This window comes from Clupea harengus, chromosome 13 (genome assembly GCF_900700415.2).
Source record: "Clupea harengus chromosome 13, Ch_v2.0.2, whole genome shotgun sequence".
Classification (NCBI taxonomy): Eukaryota; Metazoa; Chordata; class Actinopteri; order Clupeiformes; family Clupeidae; genus Clupea; species Clupea harengus.
The window spans coordinates 7838442-7848441 of NC_045164.1; the positions used below are offsets into that span (position 1 = coordinate 7838442).

The 10000-nt window shown below is 46.3% G+C and overlaps 1 protein-coding gene across 1 annotated transcript in view; it reads right to left on the reverse strand.

Annotated features, from left to right (window-relative positions):
• Positions 1–10000, reverse strand: part of plekhh2 (pleckstrin homology domain containing, family H (with MyTH4 domain) member 2) — a 33629-nt gene that overhangs the window by 9701 nt on the left and 13928 nt on the right. The window contains exons 4-20 of the mRNA XM_031579426.2: positions 9622–9771; positions 8465–8548; positions 8191–8272; positions 7881–8075; positions 6555–7453; positions 6098–6173; positions 5400–5494; positions 4995–5160; positions 4470–4606; positions 4113–4226; positions 3782–3868; positions 3423–3581; positions 2962–3042; positions 2458–2634; positions 2065–2173; positions 1668–1780; positions 632–811 (exon numbers count right to left, since the gene is read on the reverse strand). Coding sequence (XP_031435286.1) covers positions 632–811; positions 1668–1780; positions 2065–2173; positions 2458–2634; positions 2962–3042; positions 3423–3581; positions 3782–3868; positions 4113–4226; positions 4470–4606; positions 4995–5160; positions 5400–5494; positions 6098–6173; positions 6555–7453; positions 7881–8075; positions 8191–8272; positions 8465–8548; positions 9622–9771 — 2904 coding nt within the window. The remainder of the gene's footprint in view (positions 1–631; positions 812–1667; positions 1781–2064; positions 2174–2457; positions 2635–2961; positions 3043–3422; positions 3582–3781; positions 3869–4112; positions 4227–4469; positions 4607–4994; positions 5161–5399; positions 5495–6097; positions 6174–6554; positions 7454–7880; positions 8076–8190; positions 8273–8464; positions 8549–9621; positions 9772–10000) is intronic.

Genomic DNA, 10000 nt, shown 5'->3' on the forward strand with positions numbered 1-10000 from the left:
AGATTTCCCATGATATATATGTGGAGTCATAGGACCTCTGGTTACTAGGCAAACCCATTAACAGACATTAGTACACAGTATACTTTTACCTCAGTTGCTTTGGTGCATTTCCCAGATCAGAATTGAAATTCTCAAAACTACTTGTTCAACCTCCACATCCTCTTGAGCATATCATGAAAGCAGTTTCTCATTCTTTTGAACAAATAGCACATGCTTTGGCACATTGAACCAAATGATTATGTACAACACTATCCATTGCTTCTGTCTGCTGTTTCTTACACTATCCATTGCTTCTGTCTGCCATTTCTTACACTTTCCATTGCTTCTGTCATGTTGACCAAAATGTATTCTACTGGTTCTCTGTTGATCAGTTTTACCCCGCAAAACATTTAGGCATTAGTTCATTGCAAAACTCATTACATGCAAAAGTGTTATTTTTAAGGATTTTGACTATCTTGTTCATAAGTAATGACACAAGGACTTATCAATATGATGGCACTGACATGTTCATTAATGTAAATATTTACTTTTGAGACATTAACTAAGGATTTTGAGCAAGTGAGGGGCTTTTCCAGGTAATCAAATGAATATCAGCATGCCCCCCTCTCCCCCTTGTGGTGGGTCGGTGTACCTGCAGGGGCCCTGGCTGTCCTGGTGGTTGTCTCTTCCTGGTCTGCTTGATCAGCTGACAGTAGAACTCATTCTGCAGCTCAGGGTGTGTCAGGCACACCTGCAAAGCACTCTGGGCCAGAGACACATGGTAGTCGATGGCAGGGGCATCAATGGCTACGTTGATGAAGAGCTGACACGTCTGAAACAGACAAGACATTCCGCATTTCAGATGAGATCATTTATTATGTTACAAAACCACTGATTCATGCCATCAGATACTTCACTTAATATAAACATTTGACTGACTGGTCGATGATATCTTTATTGACTGGGTTCACCATACACCCAGTAAATAATAGCACTCGTCAGTTAAGCAATCTCTCCTTTAGCATGTTGCAAGGTTATTTCATTTACTTATATTTCTCTATAATTTGTAATCCAGTAAATCTTTTAAACTAGAATGTCTGCCGTGTGTTGTGCAATCCCTGACTACTGCCAAATGGAACTTCCCTGGGCTTAACTCCCTTAACTAAATTCCCTTAACTAAATCTTTAAACAAAGAACGAATGTTTTTATGTGTGTTCATAATTAACCATTTAGGGTCCATGGAGTCACTGAAGCCGGTGTTTGTTGAAAACACTGATGTTATTGTAATGCCGAATAAAAGGCTGTAGCTGACAGAACATTTTCGATAAAAGCACAGGGCCACACCCACTGGAACTGTATGGATAAAATCAGTGCCTCTATTCATGTGGAATTACTCTCAATGGCATGAATGTGACAGCTCAGTCTTGAGTAATAGCTTAGGTATGTATGCCATTTTGTTTGTGTAATGACTGTGTAATGTAAAGATGACTAATGCTGATGTGTGTGAGAATCTGGATCTTATGCTGAGTTGTGATTATACTGAGAAACCAGATCAAGAGAAGTGCCTCCCATAGTAACAGATATAAACAGATACGAGTCTAATTTATCTATTCACCTCTTTTTGAATTGTCATTTAGTGAAATGATGTGATGATTTGAGCACAATTGTATGTATTGTAAGTGTCCCACCTTGAAGAGTTTGACTGCCTCTGTCTGTAGAGCTTTGGAGGGGAGGGTGGTGAGGGGAGAGCTGAGAGCCTCCTTACTGAAACACAATACTGGATGCCTCCAGATCTGAGAGCCTAACACACACACACACACACACACACACACACACACACACACACACACACACACACACACACACACACACACACACACACACACACACACACACACACACACACACACACACACACACACACACACACACACAATCATGTTCTTAATTTCAGTGGCCATGATGACAGCAGTAGAGTTGGTCTAATGTAGGATAACGGTATTCATTTAATATCACCCTTAATGCCTGAAACTTAACATTTAGGGATGACTCACACACACACTCTCACACACATCCCTTACTCACCTGGGTCTCCATCTACACTGTAGAGCTTTCCCACCAGCTGCTCAAACTCAGTGCCAAACTGACCGACACTGGTGCCCGCTGCTACCGAGAGATGGTACAGCCATGCCACCTGATGAGTGGGTACAGACACACACACACACACACACACACACACACACACACACACACACACACACACACACACACACAAACCCGAAAAAACAAGACAGACAGATCGATAGATAAGGGACTGAGAAGATTGAGAACTAAGTGGAGCTTCCAAAAGCCACGGTTATGGCGTTCAATCCTTCAAAACACATTATTTAAAAAAACAATCCCTCATCCAAACAAGACAGCATCTCACAACACCAGCTGCTGGATGCTGTGGTTGACTGTGCATTCTGAGGGCCTCACCTTCTCCTGTTGGGACTCGATGAGCAGGTAGGTGGGCCCTTGGCCAGGGGGCTGGACTAAGAGGGTGCACGTGGAGGACTTGCCCTCCTGCAATGCCCATTTATGGTCGCCAGAGTCACATGACCGGTCCACTTCCTCCGTGCGAGCCTCCCAGAGCCGGATCTGACCCAGAGGAAACTGCCAGGCAGACCAAGACACATTTGGATCTCACACACACATGCATATAGGAATACAGATATACCCTGGTGAACCTACACACACACACACACACACACACACACCCCCCCCCCACACACACACACCAACACACACAGAAATACTATCCACACCATATTTACTCAGATAAGAGAGATTTTAGTGAGAGAATAGAGAGATTCTAAGTGAAAAATGCATACACACTTGCATACACACATGCACACTAACCCAAACACACAACACAAAGGGGCAGTACTGGTGGGTTCCTATGATGATTGTCTGGCCAAAAGGCGTTGGAGAGACACCCACCTTGTCCTCTTGACTGCGGAAGTAGTAGAGGGTCTTGCCAAAGAGGGCACACCACACACGCTTGCTGTAGCCATGCTTGACCTGAAAGACAGATAAGAAAGCCATCTCTGATAACGTAGACAGAGTACAGGATATGTACTGGTTGGATTGGTGGAGGATTGGTGGGGGTTACTGAGGGTGGTTTGGTATGGATCACACCATCAAAAACCTTCACAAAGAGGGACAGGTGAATATGGATAAACACATTTTCATACAGGCACACACATTTAGACATTCACCCATTAAGAGACCCATTGACACACACACACTCAAGTGAATGCATCAAAACACACGCACACATAAACATACAAACACATTCCGAAACATGATTTGAGTGAGTGTGTGCTGTATAGTAGAGTAGATACTTTGGGGTGGTGTTGAAGGCAGGTGTTTACTGATTGGCTGGATGCCAGCATTGTCACCTTAGTCACGTGACCCTTCATGGTGGGCCGGGCGTCTGGTTGGGTGAAGAGGGGGCTGGCGGCTTTTACTCTGAGCACGCTCTGTAGCACCCTCAGCCACTCCTCCAGCAGGTTAGGAGAGTCAGCCTTCAGACTGTACACACGCTTGCCTGTGACCACCTGTGAAGACACACATAACTAGGAATGGACACAGGCATAGCCACCGCACTTATGGTGTGGATGTTGGGTGAGATGGCAGTTTAGAGTTGTTAAAACATGGAAACACACACACACCCACACACACACACACACACACACACACACAAACTCACACACACACACAAACTCACACACACACACACCCACACACACACACTTACCTGAAGCATTTGTTTTCCATCACCACGGGTGATGCTGCTGGAGGCACTGAGCACAATCTGACCCTGAGGTTTACGTATCACGTCACTCTGTATTGAGGGGAACACACACACACACACACACACACACACACACACACAGTGTGATGATAATTCATAAATTCGTAAATAGTGAACTGAAACAGCAGCTCAGGGCATTTCATGAAAAATAAAATCCCTTTTTGCTAATCATTTATGTAAAATAATCTTTAATTATACATAGAATATCAAATAGTGTGTGGTTCTCTGTGTGCATGTGCAAGGCTGTGTAAGACTGTGAGCTGTAGATACTGACTGGTGACTTGTAGTACAGCAGTTCTCCATCCTTTAGGACAAACCAGCGCCTCTTCCATGTCTTCTTCCAGGTCTTTACCATCTTCAGCAGGTAGCCAGACTTCTCCATTGACTCCTAATACACACACACACACACACACACACACACACACACACACACACACAGAGACACACACACACACACACACACACACACACACACACACACACACACACACACACACACACACACACACACACACACACACACACACGCATTGCAGCCTCAGTGAATTGTTTTGAGTAAGTTAGTATATGTGTGTGTGTGTTAAGCGTGTGAGTGTGTGTTGTGTGTGTTAAGTGTGTGTGAGAATCTCACATTTTTTCCGCCATCACAGACTGGTGAGGAGGTCTTTGGGAGTTTGTGTTCCGGTTCAGAGCACTCTGTGTCAGTCGAGTAGGCATCAGGTGGGATGGCATAGTCACTCTCAGAGGTCATGGAGGACATGGACACGGCTGTGTGAAAGACACACACACAGACACACACACACACACGCACGCACGCACGCACGCACGCACGCACACACACACACACACACAGGCACACACACACACACAGGCGCGCACACACACACACACACACACACACACACACACACACATACACACACACACACACACACACGCACACACCACACACACAGTACTTTCAGTGTTTATGATTTAGGTTTAAGTGAAATTATTGTGTGCACACTTCTCATAAGAATGTGATCTGGCCATTAGAGTGTGATGTGTGTGTGTGTGTCTTTGTACCCCTGTGTGTGCTCAGGATGCCCCTGTCTGTGGTGTCTGTGAGGGTTCATTTTGTGTATGTGTGTGTGTGTGTGTGTGTGTGTGTGTGTACCTCTCTTGAGCGTGCGTGGACTGCCCTTGTGTGAGCTGGACTCTGAGGTGTGTGAGCTGCGCAGGGACCCGTCTTCTCCGGCCGACACACACGACTCCTCTGAACTCTCCTCCTCTGACGAGCTGCAGCACTCATCTGACAGATCACTACTGAGCAGAGTTGCCCTCTGAACACACACACACGCACACACACACACACACACACACACACACGCACACACACACACGCACACACACGCACACACACACACAAATGCAGATGAGCTACAGAACTAACTGTTTAACTATCAGCAGAGCCAGCCTTTGAATATACACATACTCATGTGCAGATGTATCCACAACCACACATAAAACACACACACCCTCCTACATACATACACACACACACATACATACACACTCTTACCCCTTTAAGTGAGGTGTAGGTAGGCATATTCATGTCCCTATAGATGAGAGATGAGTAGAGCAGGACAGCTGGATAGGATGACTTCTGACTGGGGTCTGGAGGAACACATTTAATAGGCATGAGAAGGAGAAAAAAAACATAGAATGTTCTTTTTGGCAAATACATAGACGACTCCAGGTTATATGGTATTCTCCTTTCAGTGAAAGCAGTACGAGCCCTGACTTGTAAATACTGTAGCGATGTTATCATAGCACAACAGATTTGGACTGAAGAGGGACAAAAACACTCTCTACCCCACATTACAGGAAACCTTGGAGGCCATCAGTTAATGAGGTGTTATGGGTAGTTTTGTCTAAAGATTGCAAACGAACCCGCTAACAGACAGCATACTTGACATGGAAACACGTTAGCACAGTGGAAACTGATAAAAGCTAGCTAGCTTACTAACTGATGTATTTCAGCAAATTATTTTAGTAAAGTACAGTTTTGTGTGGCTTCCCAAACAAACGGTGCATAAAACTAGATAATGACTGGTCTTGGCAGCTAGTGGGAATGACAGGTTGCTACCTGACTAGCTACTCACAACATTATACGACAAATATAAATATGACAAATGACAAATATATCAACAAAACTGGTCAATAGGGCTTTAACAACCCCCATTTTACAATGTAAGAGATTCAGGACGATGATTTCACCTTTGTTGGTCACGTCTGTGCAAGAGGACTCAGACAGACTGATGCCAGACTTGGCTACTGCATAGATACGGCTTTCCTGAAGGCAACAGACAATAGATACCAACAGTCAATGCATAATAAAACATCATGACGAATGAAAGAGCAAACCATATGAATGATCATCAAATTAATTTAATTTCCAGTAGGCCTAATAAATACAAGGCCAGTGATTTTAGCCTTCATATTGACTTTCTACTAAAACCATCAAAACCCACCAATAATATAATGTCACATATAATGTCATAGAAAATGCTGAATTGCTGGGAAATACATTGTGATGTAGAATACCATACATAATCCCTAAATTATAGTGCAAATAGTATTGTACAAATAGCCTACACGTGCAATTATATATTGCAAAGACTAAATATTGCTTCCCTCAAACACTCCAGACACAAACACACACACACACACTTACCCATGAAGGGAAGCGATGTAATGGGGGTGTGGGTGGTTTATTCGCAGGCACTGAATTTGGGGGTGACTGGGGCGCTTCAGTCTCCACCACAGCCATCTTGGCGGGCACTTCTGTTGGCACTAGGCTGATCTTTTTCTCCCTCTCCTCTTTCTCTCCTTTCTCCTCCTCCCCCTGCTCCTCCTCTCCTCCCGTCTCCATCTCCTCCTGCTCCTGGTCGAGGTCTGTCTCCTGTGGCCGCGGCGGCCGCAGCATGCTGATGGCGTTCCGCGTGTGCGTACGCCCTCGCCCCGCCTCCATGACCAGGAGCGGCGATGGCAGGGGCATCGGCTGGCTGAGGTGCCTCTTGGCGAGGCCGGTGTCTACCGATGCCCCCGCCACGGGGATGCGCAGCCGTGGCTGCTTGGGCGACGCCGGGTCAGCGTTGGCATCGCGGCTGGGCGTGGGCCGTTTCGGGGTGAGGGCGGGCGGCAGGCCCGGGCTGAGTGTGGCGTCACCAGAAGACCACGAGGACGAGTCGAGCCGCTGTGACTGGAACCGGCGGCTCAGATCGTCGGGGGAGGCGGTGTCGTTGCCTTTGCCGTTGGCGTTGCTGGGTCCGTCGTCATCGTCGTCATCGTCATCATCGGCATCCCCGACGGGGAGGAGGTGGTGAGGGTGGAGCACGAGGGTGGGGCGCTCGGCACGCTGCATGTCCTCGTCGAAGAGCGAGCTGCTGTCATCCGACGCCGTCAGGTACGCCTCGCTGCCGGGCCGGGAGGCCGCAGAGGAGTCCGCGCCACGGGACGGTGAGCCCCCACCTCTGCTGGGGTCCCCCTCGCCACGGGCCTCCAGTCTGGGGACGTCTGAGGGGTCACAGGACTGATCCTCTGCCTCTGCCGATGCCTCTGGGGGATCCCGCTCTAGAGAGAGACAGATGCCAAAGACACTTCCATCAAACTCATGAAATAGCTACAGATTGCAAATATGTGATTCACCTAAATAATATAAGACTATTTCAAAACAATTACAGTACCCCAAATTAACCTCAATTAAACTCTTACGCTAAGCAACTATTTCTTGGTCAAATACACTGACTGTCTCAGTAAACAAAATCACGTGTGGGGATACACCTGTGATAACCACACCATTTGATAAACCTGTTCATCTGTGTTTCCCACAAGTATTGCTGTGATTGCAGTCATGGCATCCAGTGACAGCAGAACTGGCCTGAACCCATGTTGTCCCCCAGATTTGTAAGTGATATGCATCTGATATTACTCCACTGTGCCACACCCTCTGGCTGAGTCTGAAACTACAGATGACCCAACAGCGCCCCCTGTCCCTCACCTGGGGAGGTTCTCCTGTCTGTGCTCCTGGGGACTGCTGGGTCACTGCAGACGGGCCGCTGGGCGGAGTGCGGTCCAGTCAGGACCTGCGGGCTCTTTCCCCGGACCTGGAAACAGCCGAAGGTCAGGCTACTGAGACGGTGCGCCTCGCCGGGCCGAGACGGGACAGAACCACCGGACCGCATCTGCTCCAGGACTGAGATGGGCAAGAAAGATGGAGGGAGCAAAGAGAATTTGTGTGAGAAAAAGAACAATGAGGGTATGTGTGTGTGTGTGTGTGTGTGGATGAGTGTGTTTCCATGCGTGTGTACCTTGTAGTTGCTTCTGCAGAGCTAGTATCTGAGCGCCTTGCTGCTGGTTAGTCTCCCTCAGAGTGGTGTTTTCCGTCTCGAACTACACCCACAAAACATGCTTACATTAAGCTTACTTAAAATCAGTTTTAATACATATATTCATATTGTGCTTAAACTTATGTATTCTCTCAATTTCACCTAATCTCTATCACACACACACACACACACACACACACACACACTCACACTAGCTATCATATGACTAAATATACAAATGCACACACACACATACCTCTTTCAATTTGAGCATCACCCATTCTTTGATCTTCGCTGCTTTCTCCTCCACCGTCTTGGCATCCTGCACTCTGATCTGCTTCTGATGTGGACACCAAGACAAACATCCATTAAAGCCTTCAGTATGGGGAACACACTGATGGGAATTCAAACATTCAACAGCTTGCGTTCTGTTGAAGTGTGGATTAGACCTGAGCAGTTTGAAAGCTCTGTCTGTCGTGGATAGGTGAAGTGAAGTGTTGTCATGAGTTAAGATAAGTCTGCAGACCTTTATCAGAGTGTGTCAGGCAAATTCTTTACTCATTACAGCCTACAGGATAGATCAGGAAGGTCCTCAGTAGAAGACCTGCATAGTTAAAGGTGCTATATGTAAGAATGTTAGTTTAAAACATTCAAAACTAAGTAGAAGTAGCAACAGGATATGAAGGAATAACCATATTGAGGTAATGTCAAAAACGCCTATGCTCTGTGTTGCCCATATATCCACCAACGTTAGCATGCAAGAGCAAGGCAGAGCAAGGGTGACATTGTTTGGCAAAAGAACACACAGTCAGGAATGTGTTTTTAATAGATATAATATCTGATTTCAGAGGCTAAAATAATGACAGTTAAAGTGCTTGTTAATTTGTGGAGAAATGTAATGCTCAAAAAACTGATTTTCAGAGTGCTGGATTGAATTTACGGATTGATCCAAGTAAGCATGGCTACCCTGTAGATAGTATCAACAAGAAGCTCAGTAGCAAGCCCACTGATTAACACTAATGCTTAGATGATCAGCTTGCTCAAAAGGGTCTGTTTGCCTTGACGTAAGTTAATGTAACATAAATATCAATTGATGTTGAAGGAGACAGTAATGGTAGCCTAGATATCATTCAATTACATAAAGATTTTCATGTTACATGTAGTCTTAAGCCTCAGACACTTTGTCCCAATTTACTATGAAGGGATAGGGGTGTGCAAACATAAATACTGCCCCCAATCTGCTTGGGGTGGGAATTCTGCTCGGATTTAGCCCGCTAGCCAACAGCTAGTCAGGCCTACATACAGCCCCTTATGCACACACACAGTAACAAACAGGCGCACACACACACACACACACACTCACTCACTGACAGACAGCAAGATACACAGCCAGACTCACACACAGACACACACCTGCTCCTCCAGCTGGTGCTCGAGCCCTGTGATGAGGTCATCTTTCCCCTGCAGCAGGGACTGGAGCTCCTGACAGTGTTTAAGGAGGTGCAGCTCAGAGTCACCAGCCTTCCCATCCGCTGCCTTCAGATGCTCCTCCATCCACTGGACCTAGACACACACACACACACACACACACACACACACACACACACACACACACACACACACGAGTACAGCAAACAAGAAAGACACACAAACACACTCACACACACGGACAGAGATGCACATTAGCTCATGTGTATGCGTACATATACACTCACAAACACACACACATACCATTGGCATACAGAAATATGTACACACTCAAACAGACACACACATGGTCCTGTTGTGATTT